Source organism: Emys orbicularis, chromosome 10 (assembly GCF_028017835.1).
Source record: "Emys orbicularis isolate rEmyOrb1 chromosome 10, rEmyOrb1.hap1, whole genome shotgun sequence".
NCBI lineage: Eukaryota > Metazoa > Chordata > Testudines > Emydidae > Emys > Emys orbicularis.
Window position 1 is genome coordinate 47893085 of NC_088692.1, and position 18453 is coordinate 47911537.

Sequence of the window (18453 nt, forward strand, 5' to 3'; positions counted from 1 at the left end):
TCAATGGATCATGTGAGTAAAGTTATATATCTGTTCAAGTGTTCATAGGATCAGTGCCTTCATTTTCAATAAAAATAACAGGAGTACTTGTGGCACCTTAGAGACTAACAAATTTATTAGAGCATAAGCTTTCGTGGGCTACAACCCACTTCTTCCTGATGTCAGATTTGTGTCCATTAATTCTTTTGCGTAGAGACTGTCCGGTTTGGCCAATGTACATGGCACATCAGCCATACCATCAGGGGCTCGTTCACCTGCACATCTACCAATGTGATATATGCCATCATGTGCCAGCAATGCCCCTCTGCCATGTACATTGGCCAAACCGGACAGTCTCTACGCAAAAGAATTAATGGACACAAATCTGACATCAGGAATCATAATACTCAAAAACCAGTGGGAGAACACTTTAACCTGTCTGGCCATTCTTTGACAGACCTGCGGGTGGCTATCTTAAAACAGAAAAACTTCAAAAACAGACTCCAAGGAGAGACTGCTGAGCTGGAATTGATATGCAAACTAGACACAATCAACTCAGGGCTAAATAGGGATTGGGAATGGCTGAGCCATTACAAACATTGAATCTATCTCCCCTTGTAAGTATTCTCACACTTGCTTCTTATCAAACTGTCTGTACTGGGCTATCTTGATCATCACTTCAAAAGTTTTTTTTCTCTTACTTAATTGGCCTCTCAGACTTGGTAAGACAACTCCCACCTGTTCATGCTCTCTGTATGTGTGTATATATATCTCCTCAATATACGTTTCACTCTATATGCATCCGAAGAAGTGGGTTGTAGCCCACGAAAGCTTATGCTCTAATAAATTTGTTAGTCTCTAAGGTGCCACAAGTTCTCCTGTTATTTTTGCGGATACAGACTAACACGGCTGCTACTCTGAAACCGTTCATTTTCAATATTTTGGTTTATGCCTATTGCAGTTTTGTAAAATTAATATACTCTATCAATAGTGGCATTTAAAAAACAGATGTATACATTTTTAGTTTTGTAGATTTTAAAGTTGCAGTAGCACAGATTTTCAAATTAGTTTTTACAAATCCTTGACCTAATTTAAAACAATGATTATTTTTAATAGAGTGAATTAAATAGTCTTTATTTAAATTGCTCCATTTTCATTTTCTCAGGGCTGGCAGAATAGCACTATTTCTTGTATTTGCAGTTAGTTGGTAGAAGGGCAGGAGGTGCTAAAAACTAAGAAGAGAGACAAGTTTTCCTCTAAAGACTGACTGAATTGCTACCTAAATCAGATCATTTCAGGATGCAATTGAAGAGCTTGACAGGAAGGAACTGTTAGAATAAAGCCATTAGACAAATCAGAGAGACTTGGACTGAAAACACCAGACTGAAAAATACAATTAGGATAATAGTTGTAGATGAATTGATTTGTTTACTTTTTGCAAAGTAGTAAGTTTTAATATTTAATAAAAATTAGTTATTGATGTCCATAGTCTGAACACTACAACTACCGTACAAATAAATTGTGTGGCTAAGTGGGAAGTAAACAGCAACAACTGCAGCTGAGAATTTAAAAGGTTCGAGAGACATATTTAGACTATAAACTCTTTGGGTAGAGACAGTGTCTTTACATGTTTGGATAGTACCTGAAACGGTGGGCCCTAACGTGAGTGGGCCCTCTGGGCTTAGAGCAATACAAATACTGAACACCAGTAGAACTATTTGAAGTCAGGGCGTAGGACTAACTTCTCCTATCCTTCTCATTGTCTTAGAAATTATCTGAAAATTCTGAAGTCACTATAAACTCCAACTAGAATGGAAAGAAAAAGCTAAAAAGTTATAGTGGGTAATCCCACTTGTAAAATGTCATGAGTTCTAGAAAAAAGCAACAAAGAGTCCTGTGGCACCTTAAAGACTAACAGATGTATTGGAGCATAAGCTTTCGTGGGTGAATACCCACTTCGTCAGACACAGTGTCTGACGAAGTGGGTATTCACCATTGGAGCATAAGCTTTCGTGGGTGAATACCCACTTCGTCAGACACAGTGTCTGACGAAGTGGGTATTCACCCACGAAAGCTTATGCTCCAATACATCTGTTAGTCTTTAAGGTGCCACAGGACTCTTTGTTGCTTTTTACAGATCCAGACTAACACGGCTACCACTCTGATACATGAGTTCCAGAGTTGTTTTGAAATGATGCATGATCAAGGTATAGCTCAAGCCTTTTTAAAGATGTGCAGAGAGTACATGTGGATGCCTTACAATTCTCATGGAGAGAAAGTAACCTGGAGTGAAATTTTTGATTGCAGAACTGGGAAACCAACAGACAGATACTTCAATATTGTATTGGAATATAACAGGGGTCGGCAACCTTTCAGAAGTGGTGAGCCGAGTCTTCATTTATTCACCTGATTTAAGGTTTCGCGTGCCAGTAATACATTTTAACGTTTTTAGAAGGTCTCTTTCTATAAATCTATAATATATAACTAAACTATTGTTGTATGTAAAGTAAATAAGGTTTTTAAAATGTTTAAGAAGCTTCATTTAAAATTAAATTAAAATGCAGAGCTCCCCGGACCGGTGGGCAGGACCCGGGCAGTGTGAGTGCCATGGAAAATTGGCTCGTGTGCCGCCTTCGGCACACGTGCCATAGGTTGCCTACCCCTGGAATATAACATTAAAATGGCCACACCGGGTCAGACCAATGGTCCATCTAGCCCCGTATCCCGTCTTCTGACAGCGACCAGTGTCAGATGCTTCAGAGGGAATGAACAGAAGCAGGAAATTATCGAGTGATCCATCCCGTCATCTAGTCCCTGATTCTGGCAGTCAGAAGTTTAGGGACAACCAGAGCATGGGGTTGCATTCCTCACCATATTGGCTAATAGTCATTGATGGAATTATCTGCCATGAATTTATCAAATTCTTATTTGAACCCAGTTATACTTTTGGCCTTCACAACATCCCCTTGAGTGGTAGCAGCTAATTTTGACCCCATCATTTTGTATGTATAGTTAGTTGTATGTTTTCCAATGTTTTCCAATACTTTGAATTTCATCTGCCATTTTGTTGCCCAGTCACCCAGTTTTTTCAGAACCCTTTGTAACGCTTTGCAGTCAGCGTTGGACTTAACTAACTTGAGTAATTTTGTGTTATCTGCAAATTTTGCCAGAGGTCCCAATACAGATCCTTGTGGGACCCTGATACTTACCTTTCTCCGCTGTGAAAACTGGCCATTTATTCCTACTCTTCATTTACTCTTCATATGCTTTGAGCAGGGGGTTGGACTAGATGACCTCCTGAGGTCCCTTCCAACCCTGATATTCTACGATTCTATGATTTACTAGTTTTTAAACAGTTATTGATCCATAAGAGGACCGTCCCTTCTATCCCATGACCGCTTACTTTGTTTAAGAGTCTTTGATGAGGGACCTCGTCAAAGGCTTTCTGAAAATCCAAGTTAACTATGTCCACTGGATCACCCTTGTACACAAGCTTGTCGATCCCCACAAAGGTAATAGATCAACGAGGCATAATTTCCCTTTACAAAAGCAGTGTTGACTCTTCCAACCGATTGTGTTTATCTGTGTGTCGGATAATTCTATTCTTTACTACAGTTTCAACCAATTTGCCTGACACTGAAGTTAGGCTTACTGGCCTGTAATTGCCAGGATCACCTCTGGAGCCTTTTCTAAAAATCTGTGTTACATTAGCTATCCTCCAGTGATCTAATAGAAAGGCTGATTTAAGCTAGAGGTTAAAAAACACAGTTAGTAGTTCAGCAATTTCATGTTTGAGTTTCTTCAGAACTCTTGGGTGAATACCAGCTGGTCCTGGTGACTTAATACCATTTAATTTATCAGTTTGTTCCAAAACCTCCGCTATTGACACCTTAATCTGGGACAGTTCCTCAGATTTGTCACCTAGAAAAAATGGCTCAAGTGTGGGACTCTCATTCACATTCTCTGCAGTGAAGAAAATGACCAAAATTTTCTAACATGATGCCTGATTGCTGTTTTCATGTTTATGTTTTACAACCCTACAGTTTATTTTTAAAACCTTTCTCAAGGGCATCCTTAGGCACAATGATTTAGCATTTAGACAGAGATCCAAATACACATAAGACATAGGTCCTTAATGCTACATTTAGGCACCCAAATAAAAAGAGATTTGATTTTCAAAAGTACTGTGCACACCTGTCACTCCCATTAACGTCAGTGAAATTTGTGGGTGCTCATTTTTGTCAGGATAAATTACTTCCAGTAATTTGTTTAAGCTATACTGGCAAAAGAACTCGTTTGCCAGTATAAGCTGTGCCTTCACTAAGGAAGCTGCCGGTATAGCTCTACTGGAACACCTTACAAGAGAAGACAAGGCCGTTGGGACATGGCACTGCACCAGTTTATGCTTGATTCAGGTTTGGATTGTTGTCTTCACAAAATGAGCTATACAATTTTAAAATGAAAACTGATTTCATTAATAAGCTAGCAGCATTAAGAAGCTTTTCCAAGTGAATAACTATGGATATGTGTACATTGCACACTCCTAACACAGTACAGCCATACCTCTCTCCAGATGTGAACCAATATTCTTCCTTCAAATCTTTAGCGCTTAATAGTTTGAATTTAGCATTGCCGCATTTGCTGTCATTTCTAAAGCAGATGCACCTGCAAGTAGTGACCTCTAGTTTGGACCCTGCAGATGTTCCAGACTTTTGTCTATTTTTCTTTATTATAGGAAGAACAGCCAGCTAGCTGACCTACCCCACTCCACATTTTCATGGTAGTTTAACCTCTAACAAGCTGCAATTTAAAGTGACAGCAAGCTATGCAAGCTGGGAGTGCTGTTCAGTCTGACATGTGACCCAACAATTAGTTTCAGATATTACACAGGAAACAGAAGCAGCCCTTATAATTTGGTTGCCATTATACATGTTTAAAAAAAGAGCTCTCATACCTCCATGGCTAGCAGCAGAAACTTAAAATTTGGTCAAAGAGTGGTCCTGAGTTTCAGAACAGAGTCTTTGACAGCCCCATCAAAATTGGTTCAGATTTGAGCAAGTTACGAGCTATTGAAAATCCAAAATTTCCCATCTGTTTTGTTTAGTATAGCTTGACCTGGGCTTAATTCCAAAATCCATCAGCCTTCCCTTAGCACTGTATATGCATCACAATATCTCACTTCAGCATGCCACAGAACTAGTCCAGATGGGACAAAGACAAAATGGATATTCCTGAATCAAAATACCCTTCAGCCTAGGGGAAACTGCAGAGGGTTGGGAACTGGAGTTCAAGACACCCTCCTCATTGATGTTAGTTCTGTGGGTATCATATCAGAATGAGAGGTTACGCAAACTGAGACTAGGACCCAAGTATCTAAAGACATACCTAGTTTAGAGTTTCTGGTCCTGTTTTAACTGTTTAATTGCCAATTAAATGAGCTAAATCAACACATTGATAAATGCTAGTTAAGACATTCCACAAACATGTTATAGAACAAAAAAAAGTTTGTTTAATCCTTGGGCTCAATTTAGAATCACAAACGTAGTGTTGGAAGGGGCCTTGAGAAGTCATCAAGTCCGGCCCCCTGTGCTGATGTAGGGCCAAGTAAACCTAGACCATCCCTGACCGGTGTTTGTTCAACTTCTTCTTGAAAACCTCCACTAATGGGGATTCTCAAGCCTATTCCAGAGAATAACTATCATTATAGTTAAAAACTATATTTAATCTGGATCTCCCCTGCCACAGTTTAAACCCATTACTTTTTGTCCTAGTGCCAGCAGCCATGGAGAACAATTGATCATCTTCTTTATAATAGCCCTTAACATATTTGAAGAGTTAATGAGCTCCCCCCCCGTCTTCTTTTCTCAAGAATATACATGCTCTGGTTTGTTGTTGTTGTAGGTTTATAAACCTTTCCTCAGAGGTCATGTTTTCTAAATCTTTTATCATTTTTGTTGCACTCCTCTGGACTCTCCAATTTGTCCACATCTTTCCTAAAGCGTGGCTCCCAGAACTGGACAGAGTACTTCAGCTGAGGCCTCACCAATGCCGAATAGAGCAGTGCAATTACCTCCTGTGTTTTACATATTGCACTCCTGTTAATACACCCCAGAATGATATTAGCGTTTTTCACAACTGTAGCACATTGTTGGCTTATATTCAATTAGTGATTCACTATAACCCCTAGATCCTTTTCAGCAGCACTGCCACGGAGTCAGTTATTCCCCATTTTAAAGGTGTGCATTTGATTTTCCTTTCTAAGTGGAGTACTTTGCACTTTATTGAATTTCATTTTATTGATTGCCGATCAATTCTCCAATTTGTCAAGGTCATTCTGAATTCTAATTCTGTCCAGCAAAATGCTTGTAATCTCTCCCAACTTGGAGTCATCCACAAATTTTATACGTGTACTCTCCAATTCAGTATCCAGTTTACGATACATTACACATATTTGTCCAGGAAGTAATATTTGTTGAGTGCATGGATTAGTTAATTAACAATGACAAAACACCTCCTTGAATAAAAGTCAAGGTGTACTAGAACACAGATGCACAGAGAAACAACTTGGAAGACTTTCTAAAAGATTTAATCCTGCCAAGGTAAAAGGTCAGAGCCCTCCTGACATAGTGTGTAAAGCAGCATCTCTTCCTTACCAATTGAGGTTTAGGGTAAAGACAGGAAGATATAAGGGCTGTTTAATATGGAGCTCTGATGATATTTTTGGAGTGCTGTTATAACCTGACTTTGTCTTTGAAAAATATTGTGAAGGCGGGGTGGGGGATGCCAAGAGGGCCTCTACTTTCCCAACTCATCAAGCAGACATGACAACTACCAGGAATGCTCTCTTCATTGATAAATGGAGGAGTGAGTAGGTAGCCATTGGCTCAAACAGTGGTCTTGTAAGGCATTTAAGAACCAAACTGAGGTCTCAAGTTGGGATAGACCACTTGACTTGTGGAAAGAAACTTCCAATTTCCTTGAGAAACCTCACTGCCATTGGGTGAGCGAATATGGAAAAACGCTATATTGGGGAGTGGAAAGCCGTGATGGCTGCCAGATGGACTCTAATGGAGCTCAAAAGACAGTCCCGAGCTTTTCAACTCTAGGATGTAGTCCAGTACATCTGACAGCAGTGAGGATGTTGGTGGAATGTGTTTAAGGTTACAGCAGTGGCTGAATCTTGTCCATTTGCAAGTAAGTGTAATGTGTAGACTGTTTTATGCTGTGAAATAGTATTCTCTTTACTGTCTCTGAACAGGTTGGTTCTAATCCTGCGAACCAACGGCCAGCCATGCTTTGAGGTGAAGAACTCAGATTCAGGTGAAGGATCTGCCCGTTTTCTTGGGAGAGAAGATAAGGGGCAGTCTGGAGAGTGATCAGTGAGCAAGTAGCCAACTGAATGATGTAAGGGAACCGTGTCTGTCTGGACCAGCTCGGGACTATTAGAATAACCTTGGCCGTGTCTTTCTTTATCTAGAACAGAACTTTGGATATTAGAGGAGTTGGTGGGAACGAATACAGAAGACCCGATAACTAGTGAAGAAGAAAGCATCCCCATCAGGACTGGTGAACCATCCTGCCTCTGGAGCAGAACTGTGTACATTTCTTGTTCCTGGCTACAATGAACTGGTCTACCTGAGGGGTGCCCCATTGCTGAAATAGCAGTGAAGTACAACCTGTCGGTTGATATAGAAAAGGGGTGGCCAACCTGAGCCTGAGAAGGAGCTAGAATTTACCAATGTACATTGCCAAAGAGCCACAGTAATACATCAGCTCCCACCCCCCTGCTCCTGCCCACTGGCAGCCCCGCCAATCAGTTCCTCCTGCTCCCTCCCTGCAACTACTGATCAGCTGTTTTGTGGCGTGCAGGATGCTCTGGGGGGCGGGGAGGGGAAGGAGCGAGGGCATGGCAGGCTCAGAGGAGAGGGTGGAGTGGGGGCAGGGCCTGTGGCAGAGCCAGGGGTTGAGCAGTGAGCACCCCCCAGCACATTGGAAAGTTGGCGCCTGTTGCTCCAGCCCTGGAGTCGGTGCCTATACAAGGAGCCACATATTAACTTCTGAAGAGCCACTTGTGGCTCCAGAACCATAGGTTGGCCACTCCGATATAGAATGTGCATGACATGTTGTCTGTCATGATCTTTATGTATTTGCCTCAATCAATGATAGAAATTGGACACAGGAATGTCTCACTGCCCTGAGTTCCAGCAAGTTGATGTGCAGAATGGCCTCAAGAGGTGTCCACCTGCTTTTGGCTGTGAGTGTGTCTACATGTGCTCCCCAACCTAACAGGGATGAATCTGCCATTATAAATATTGCTGGGGAAAGGTGAGCAAAAGGAATTCCTGCACAGACATTGTGAGGGTGTTGCCACCAATAGAGAAATTCCTTTATGAATGTGGGTATGGACAGTAGCTTGTTTAGACTGTCTGCTTGGTGAATTAACTGTTCTGAGCCACCTCTGAAGGCAACGCATTTGCAACCTTGCATGACAAAAGTACCAGCTGCCATATGTCCCAGGAGCTGTAGAAAGCTCTTGACTGATGTTTGAGAGCTGAACTGGATTGTGTTGACTATATTGGATGGGGCCACAAACTTGTGCATTGGGAGGTAGCTTACCTTGATTTGATAACAGTGAAAGTCTATGAATTCCAACTTTTGTACAGGAGTCAAGGTGAATTTTGAATATTCAGTTGTAGACCCAGTTCGAGGAAGTGGTCTATGGCCTTGCGATTAGCCAGAAAAGCTTCTGCATGAGAGTGACCTTTCAGAAGCCAATCGTCGAGGTAAGGGACTACCAACATTCCTTTGCTGTAGAGGTGCACCTCTACTACTGACAAATTTCAAAAAGACTCTTAAGGCACATGAAAGGCTGAAAGGGAACACCCTATATCTAAAGTGGTCCTGACCTACAGTGAAACTTAAAACATTCTGTGGGAGAGATGGATAGTTATATGGAGATATGCATCCTCAAGGTTGGGGGCTAAGAGTCAATCCCCTTGGTCCAGTGAGGGAAGTGCTACCATTTTGAATTTCTGTGCCTTCACAAAGGTGTTGAGTAGGCTTAAATCTGGGATGGGTCTCCAACCACCGTTTTTGTTAGTTTGTTTTTTGGAACCGGGAAGTACCTGGAATAAAACCCCTTCCCTCTGAGTTGCATGAGAACACGTTCTATAGACTCTCTCCTACTCTTGGGTGCTATTTCTTGTTTTAGAAGGTGCTCATGAGAAGGTTTCCTGAAAAGAAACGGGGACGGAGGGTTGGAAGGCAGGAGGGAAGTGTAGTGGATGGAGTATCGTGTGGAGATGATCGCCAAAACCTACTTGTCTGTAATGGTAAACTTCCAAGCTCATCAGCAGTTGTAAAGGTGGTCACCAAGGGGAGGAAGGCAGGATAATCCCATCAAAACTGGTGCTTAGAGGCTGAAGAGGAGACAGAGATAGATAGTTTCTTCCTCTAGAACTTGTCTTTGGTGCAGGGATTCACACAGTCTCTGGGAGCCAGAGAATTGAGCAGGGCGAGATCTCCGAGTTGTCTGGGATGTACTTAAATTTTCTTTTATGAGTAGGTATATAAATTCCCAGAGAACACAGAGTGGCTCTGGAATCCCTTAACGTGTGCAAAGACGCGTCAATGCTTTCCAGTTTGGAGCCACCAAAAGGAAAGTCCTCAACAGTATTCTAGACCTCCCTTGGAAATCCTGAGAGCTGGAGCCAGAAGGTTCTTCTCATAACTACCGCCACAGAGAAAGAACATACAGCACTGTCAGCAGCTTCAAGGGAGGCTTGCAGAGATGTTCTGGCAAGAAGCCAGCCTTCTGCAATGAGTTCCTGAAATTGTTCTCTATGCTCTGATGGGAGATGCTCAATAAAGAAGTTCAGCTTGGCATAATTTGGGTGGATTTATTTCACCATTAACATCTGGTAGCTGGCGATTCTGAAAAGTAGAGTGGATGACAAGTATGACTTTGTACCAGAACAGGTTGAAGCACTTTAAATCTATACCTTATGATAAAGATTGTGTGTGATGAATGTGGAAGGGCAGCACCAATCACCTCAAATACCATAGGATTGGGAGAGGGATAAGAAAATAAAAATTCCAAGTCCTTCGAGGAAATATAGTATTTCTTATCCACTCTCTTGCAGGTGGGTGGAATTGTGGCTGGCATATGCCAGATTGCCTTTGCTGGGTCCAGGAGGGATTTGATAACAGGAAAGGCAATCTATGCAGATAATGCTGTATGCAGGATGTCAAGCAGCTTTTGATGAGACTCTCTAATCTTCTCAAGCAGGATCTGTAAGGAGTCTGCGGTCCTCTTAATAAGATCCTAAAACTGCCTGAAGTAGTCGGCCAGGGATGGTGGAGATGGAACAACAGCTTCATCTGGGGATGAAAAAGAGATGTTGGCTATGTGGGGAGACCTCTTATTCAGCTCTCACTTCCTGTTCCTCAAAGGTTCAGGTCTCCTGGAAAGGAAAGATGATAGAGACTGTCTCTCTCTGTCATGTGGTGCTTGAGGCCCTTGAAAAATGCTGATTGTAAGCCACCCAGGGATTCCAGTATGGCTGACGGTGCATATGACCCATGGGTGTTCAAACCAGCAAAGTGTTGTCTGTAAATATTTCTCACAAATATAATCGGCTTCTTCAAAGACCTGTGGAAAAGTATCCCTCTAGAGATGTGGCGAACCTTTAACAGATATTTGAGAAACTGAGGTAAGATCGTCAGAATCCTCCTCTTCCACATTACTCTAGGAGTAGCAGACGACTGAAAGAAACAGGAGGTAAGTCCATTGGTACCAGACGTGTCTGGAGACCTACAGGTCCTTGGTACTGAGAACAGATCGGTACTAAACAATCGTGAGTCAGGAATCTTGGACACAGGGAGGTCAAGGACATCAAAATTCCTTTAGTACTGAAACAGTTGTTGGTACTGTGGCACTGGCCTGAGCAGAAATAATTATTGCTGAGGGAGTTGACAGTACCAAGTGCCTTTCATGTTCCAAGGGGAGTCCAAGGAGTGCCTGACCAGTCTTTCAGTACCGACTGAGAAGAGGTAGACCTCTTTTTACCACTTCGCTCCCCGGACAGTACCGATGGTCTAGCGGAGTCCAACATTTTGGAGTCCTTAGGCTTAACAATTCTTTCAGTACCTGAGGAACCAAAAGCCTTGTGAGTATCAGGTTGGAGACCAATGGGTGCTGAAATGGCTAGTGTCATTGGCAACTGCAGCTTCTTCAATGTAGGTTCCCTATCCAGAGGGCTAGAGGTCTGTTCTTCAGAGACATTATGAAAGGAATCTTGACTTTTCTTCTTAGCTGCTCCCAGGGAGTGCACTGCTGAGGCAGTAGAAGTAACTGATTTACTCGGAGACTCGTTAGTATGAGGGCAAGGGGGGGAATGTCTCTGGGCCTGGATCAGAGGCCAGGCGAAGAGCGCTCTCCATTCTGACAAGATGTACTTTGATCTCCCTGTTTTTTCTGGCATTAGATTTTATTGCCAGACAGGAGTTGCACTTTCGGGGTACGTGAGATTTCCAGAGGCAATGATTACACCGGGACTATCTGTCACTCACTGGAATTACCTTCTGGCATGATAGACAGCGTTTAAAAAAAACTAGGAGAACTAGGCATGACCTCCCAGTGATGTAAAGCTCCAAGGAGGCGGGGGGGGGGGGGGGGGGAGGAATTTAATGGTCCTTAAAAGCTAGGAGGAAAAAAAAGTTTGAAAAGTTTTTTTTATTTTAATTGTTTTTAAAACTACTTCTCCTACCTAAAGCTAATTACAACTAGACTAAACTAAACTACTACAAAGACTATGGGGTCACTGTTGAGGGAAGCTCAGCACAGACAGCTTCTAAGGCTCCATCTCAGGCTGAGGCCGTTGAGAAGGAACCAGGGTGGATAAAAATCAATGCTTTTTTAAAAAAACAAAAGCAAAAAATTGGATTTATTTAAATCTGATTTTTTTGATAAAATGCTTTTTGAAGAAAAAACTTATCTAAAGATAGTTTTAATTATGATATATCTTTGAGCTATGTCGTCTCATCATGGAATAGGGATTATAAATTCTAAATCTATAGTATGAGATAATATATTCACATAATGTTTAAGAAAAGTTTTGTAAATGAGTTCCAATAGTTCATGGATTACGGACCCAATTTTATGGGGTTCCAGGGGCTTCGGTGTAGATTATTTAGGTTAATCTTTCTATCTACCCCAATGGGACTCAGTGCTCAGTCTAGAAGATACCATCAGAGATGCTTAGTTTTGCAGTTCTCAAACAGTGGAATTGTCTCTCCAGAGATAACATGTTTGTTAACAGCAAAAATGTTTTTCAATAAATAAATGTATAGAGGTGAGAAATAACAGACCTCAACCCTACTGTCTCTCTGAAAATTTGTGTACACAGAGTCAATCCCTTACCTCCCTCTAACAGTGCAAAGTTTCAAACAGTTCAATGAATAGAAGATCGTTGGGGGTGGAATAGAGCTGGACAAGGAGAAGAAGTCTGGAGATAAATGTGAGAAGAGAGGGACAGGGAGTAGAAACAAAAATGTAACTGTTTCAGCAGCATATTCCAGAAGTCTTGAGGTCTCTCTGAGTGTAGACTTCATTGATTTGAGATCTCCCATACCATTGTCTCACTAGAATGGAAAACCTATAATGGCAGCAGGCCGTAAAAGAGACCCAGTTTGGGAATATTTTAATGAAGTTCATCTACCTGTGGGTAAGACAGACATGCGTGCAAAATGCAAACAGTGCAACAAAGAAATGCAAGGCCTGGTTGCCCGAATGAAACATCATGAGACGTGTTCCTTCTCAGGTGGAAGCTGCGTTGAAGATGATGAAAGGAACATGTCTGAACATGCAGGATCTTCAGGCTGGTAAACTTTTTTATTTCACACTTCTTTCTTAAGGACTGCCTGTCTTCCTTCTGGACTATTCTTGAATTCTCATGTTTGAGCAAAAAATATAGTTGTTACTCTATGGTACTATAATTTTAGATGCAGTTGTGATAAAAAAATAAATAGCTGAAATAGGCAGATCTCCCTTTTACAATTTCACCTTTAAAGTAGTACTGAGTGTCAGTGAATGCAATGAGTAATACTAAATGAGCAGTATGGTAATAATAATTAAATAACTGCATTGACTTATTTTGTTTAGAAGAATCCATCCTCAACATACAGGATTCTGAAGACTATCCACCTTCAAGATCACCATCATTTTCTATAGTTTCAGAGTTATCTGCCAATGATAGTGTTTCAGTCATATCATGTATGTCACATAGCCACAATATATCACCTGTAGCAAAAAAAAAAAAAAAAAAGCTCCATCATCCAGAAACAACTATAGATAAGTTTGCGATAAGAACCAGCAGATTACAGAAGGTAATTGATAAAAAAAATTGCCTGGTTTGCAGGGCCGGCCAACAACATTTTGGCACCTGAGGCGGGGAGCTCAAATGACGCCCCCATGCTCCCTCGCTTGGGCCAAAACTTTGAAAGGTCTCAATTCTGCCTTCTTCCTGTTCTACTCCTCTCATGGTACTGCTCTGCTACCTACCCCAATAAAGGAGAACTAACAACTTAAAATGCCTTGTTCAAAAATTTTAAGTAACACTTAACTTTCAAACGCCTGAACAGCAAATGTAACTTTTCTTGTCTGCATAGTAAACTGGACAGTCACTACGCAAGAGGATAAATGGACACAAGTCAGATATCAGGAATGGCAATATACAAAAACCTGTAGGAGAACACTTCAACCTCCCTGGCCACACAATAGCAGATGTAAAGGTAGCCATCTTACAGCAAAAAAACTTCAGGACCAGACTCCAAAGAGAAACTGCTGAGCTCCAGTTCATTTGCAAATTTGACACCATCAGATCAGGATTAAACAAAGACTGTGAATAGCTATCCAACTACAGAAGCAGTTTCTCCTCCCTTGGTGTTCACACCTCAACTGCTAGCAGAGGACCTCACCCTCCCTGATTGAACTAACCTCGTTATCTCCATACTGATTTATACCTGCCTCTGGAAATTTCCATTACTTGCATCTGAAGAAGTGAGGTTCTTACCCACGAAAGCTTATGCTCCCAATACTTCTGCTAGTCTTAAAGGTGCCACAGGACCCTCTGTTGCTTTTTTCATAGTAAACACTGGCATTTTTATCTGTTTGAATAATCAAAGTGGTGCTTTTTGTGCCTTCTTGGTTGCAAAGATTTGAACTGCTTCCTGAAGGTCCACAGTCTGGGCCAGCTCATGCTCTACTGAGATAGTTGCAAGGCTGACCAGCCTCTCCTGTGTCATTGTGGAACGTAGATGTGTTTTGATTAACTTCAGCTTGGAGAAGCTGCATTCTCCACTGGCAACTGAAACAGGAAGCGTTAGAAGTATGCCCAGAGCAACAAAATCATTTGGAAGGTGGTCATCTTATTTGTGCACATATATTCCAGAACAGCCTTTGGACTTGATCCTGCTGAAATGTATCTTGAAAGGGCTTTCAGTTCATCACCTAAATCACTCACATCAATATTGCACGTTATCATGTGTCAACACTGTCTCTAGTGCCCTGCATTTCTGGTGTAGGTCTTCTTCAGGTATAGTGTGGAGTTTTGGAATATCATACAACATCCCAAATATACTGCTGTATTCCTTGAGCTGCATGAAACGTTCTTCAACTGACTGTATTGCACAGTCTAGCACCTGGTTAAAGAATTCAGCTTTGAATTGTTGTTTGGGGTCCCTTATGGGATTATCCCGTGCCTCGTAATCAAAATGTCGTCTTCTTCAGTGACTCTTGTATTCTTGAATGGGTGGGAAAATAGCTTCACTGTGAAGTTCCTCTGCCAACTTCTTTCCAATTTTTCCACATCCTTCTTGTAGTGTGGGGCCCAAAACTGGACACAGTACTCCAGATGAGGCCTCATCAATGTCGAATAGAGGGGAATGATTACGTCCCTTGATCTGCTGGCAATGCCCCTACTTATACAGCCCAAAATGCCATTAGCCTTCTTGGCAACAAGGGCACACAGTTGACTCATATCTAGCTTCTCGTCCACTGTAACCCCTAGGTCCTTTTCTGCAGAACTGCTGCCTAGCCACTCGGTCCCTAGTCTGTAGTGGTGCATTGGATTCTTCCATCCTAAGTGCAGGACTCTGCACTTGTCCTTGTTGAACCTCATCCGATTTCTTTTGGCCCAATCCTCTAATTTATCTAGGCCCCTCTGTATCCTATCCCTACCCTCTAGCGTATCTACTACCCCTCCCAGTTTGGTGTCATGTGCAAACTTGCTGAGGGTGCAGTCCACGCCGTCCTCCAGATCATTAATGAAGATACTGAACAAAACCGGCCCCAGGACCAACCCTTGGGACACTCAGCTTGATACTGGCTGACAACTAGACATGGAGCCATTGATCACTACCCATTGAGCCCGACAATCTAGCCAGCTTTCTATCCACCTTATAGTCCATTCATCCAGCACATACTTCTTTAACTTGCCAGCAAGAATACTGTGGGAGACCATATCAAAAGCTTTGCTAAAGTCCAGGAATAACACATCCACTGCTTTCCCCTCATCCCCAGAGCCAGTTATCTCATCATAGAAGGCAATTAGGTTAGTCAGGCATGACTTGCCCTTGGTGAACCCATGCTGACTGTTCCTGATCACTTTCCTCTCCTCTAAGTGCTTCAGAATTGATTCCTTGAGGACCTGCTCCATGATTTTTCCAGGGACTGAGGTGAGGCTGACTGGTCTGTAGTTCCCCGGATCCTCCTTCTTCCCTTTTTTAAAGATGGGCACTACATTAGCCTTTTTCCAGTCATCTGGGACCTCCCCTAATCACCATGAGTTTTCAAAGATAATGGCCAATGGCTCTGCAATCACATCAGCCAACTCCTTTAGCACCCTCAGATGCAGTGCATTCGGCCCGATGGACTTGTGCTCATCCAGCTTTTCTAAATAGTCCTGAACCACTTCTTTCTGCACAGAGGGCTGGTCACCTCCTCCCCTTGCTGTGCTGCCCAGTGCAGTAGTCCGGGAGCTGACCTTGCTCGTGAAGACAGAGGGAAAAAAAGCATTGAGGACATTAGCTTTTTCCACATCCTCGGTCACTAGGTTGCCTCCCTCATTCAGTAAGGGGCCCACACTTTCCTTGACTTTCTTCTTGTTGCTAACATACCTTAAGAAACCCTTCTTGTTGTTCTTAACATCTCTTGCTAGCTGCAACTCCAAGTGTGATTTGGCCTTCCTGATTTCACTCCTGCATGCTTGAGCAATATTTTTATACTCCTAGCAATATTTTTATAATGGCAACTATGGCATCATCTATCCTCCCAATTTGGTGTTTGATAGGCTTTATCATCTCTACTCAACTTTCCCATCGTGTGGCACTCAGTGGTTTTAGTGTCAGAGAGGATGTTCCCAGATGTTGCTTCAAAATTTGCCATCGATGAGTTGATGTAGAGAAAAATACACAGATGCTTTGAATTACATTAAAAAATTCAGCAGCCTCACTAGAAGCTGATGCTGCATCACTGACCACCAAGTTCAATGAAGGAGAACTGCATGGGACAAAAAAAGCTCGAGGGTTTAACTCTCGGATCTGTGTCTGCACTCCTCTGTTCTTTCCTCTCATGTTGGCACCATTATCGTAGCCCTGACCTCTCATGTCAGCTATCGCAATTTCCGTATCTTCCAGCTTTTTAAAAAGCACATTTGTCATACCAGCTCCTGTAGTATCATCAAGGTCAATAAAGTCTAGAAAATGCTCTCTGACAGTCACCATTGCAGGGACTTTTTCACTAGGTTCTGTGGTTGTTACAAAATGCACCATTAAAGTAATTTGTTCCATATGGCTGATGTCAGGTGTGCAGTCCAGAATAACAGAGTAATATCTTGCTGACTTCAGATAAAACGGTTACCTACCTTCTGTAACTGTTGTTCTTCGAAATGTGTTGTTCACGGCCATTACACATTAGGCGTGCGCGCGTTGCGTGCACGGACGTCGGAAACTTTTCCCCTCAGCGGCTTCCGTCGGGCCCGCAGGGGCCCCCCCCTCCCGCCAGAGCGGCGCCCCGCTCTAGCGTGTATATATATCCCTGCGGGCCCGACCCTCCCTCAGTTCCTTCTTGCCGGTGACTCCGACAGAGGGGAAGGAGGGTGGGAAGTGTAATGGACGTGAACAACACATCTCGAAGAACAACAGTTACAGAAGGTAGGTAACCGTTTTTTCTTCTTCGAGTGATTGTTCACGTCCATTACACATTAGGTGACTCACAAGCTTACCATTGGAGGAGGGTAGGAGTCAAGGAGCAATTGATTGAAGCACAGCCCTGCCGCGTCCTCTCTGGTCTGATGATGGATTGCGTAGTGGGCTGTGAACGTATGCACTGACGACCAGGTCACCGCTTTACAGATTTCCTGAAGTGGAACCTGTACCAAGAAGGCCACCAAGGACGCTTGGGCCCTAGTCGAGTGAGCCCTGATCATCGGGGCTGGTACGTTGGCGAGCTCATAGCATGTGCGTATGCAAAGCACAATCCATGCTGACAAGCGTTGTGCCGAGATAGGCTGGCCTTTTATTCTCTCCGCAATGGCAATGAACAGTTGCGTCGACTTGCGGAATGGCCTGGTCCGTTCCAGATAGAATGCCAAGGCTCTACGGACATTGAGGGTATGCAGGCTGCGGTGGCTTGGGTCCGTATGGGGCTTAGGGAAGAACACCGGTAAACAAATGTCCTGCGCCATATGAAATTGCGTGACCATCTTCGAAAGGAATTTGGGGTGCGGCCTCAGTTGCACCTTATCCTTATAGAAAACTGTATAAGGGGGTTCCGAAGTGAGGGCTCTCAATTCCGATACCCTCCTAGCCGATGTGATGGCCACTAGAAACGCTACCTTCCACGAGAGGTGCATGAGGGAGCAAGAGGCTAGGGGTTCAAAGGGCGGCCCCATGAGTTTAGTTAGGACCAGATTAAGATTCCATGCAGGGACCGTCGGGCGCGAGTAGGGAAAGACCCTTTCCAGCCCCTTGAGGAATCGGACTACTGTGGGGTTGGAGAACACCGAAACCCCCAACTCTCCGGCGTGGAACGCCGATATGGCGGCCAGATGCACTTTAATTGAGGCGGGGGCAAGCCCCTGATGCTTGAGGTGCAGCAAGTAGTCTAGTATTAATGGTACGGAGGCCTGTAGAGGCTGTATGTGATGAGGCTCACACCAGTGGGAGAACCTCTTCCATTTGGCAAGGTAGGTCGCTCTTGTGGAGGGCTTCCTACTACCAAGAAGAATTTGCTGGACCTGGTGGGAGCACCTGTGTTCCGTATCGTTTAGCCAGAGAGATACCACGCCGTGAGGTGTAGCGACGGTAGGTTCGGGTGGAGTAGGCGACCCCGGTCCTGCGTGATGAGGTCGCGATGGAGGGGGAGGGCAATTGGGGCGGTCACGGACAGTTCCAGCAGGGTCGTGAACCAATGCT

General features: G+C 43.2%; 1 protein-coding gene across 8 annotated transcripts in view; it reads right to left on the reverse strand.

Annotated features, from left to right (window-relative positions):
- CSNK1G1 (casein kinase 1 gamma 1) overlaps nucleotides 1–18453 on the reverse strand; it is a 229218-nt gene that overhangs the window by 191383 nt on the left and 19382 nt on the right. Inside the window, exon 3 of one of the 8 annotated variants that reach the window (XM_065412655.1) lies at nucleotides 11428–11455. The exons of the other annotated variants lie outside the window; for them this stretch is intronic. Within the exon in view, the coding sequence (XP_065268727.1) occupies nucleotides 11428–11455 (28 nt within the window). The remainder of the gene's footprint in view (nucleotides 1–11427; nucleotides 11456–18453) is intronic. 8 annotated transcript variants of the gene reach the window in all.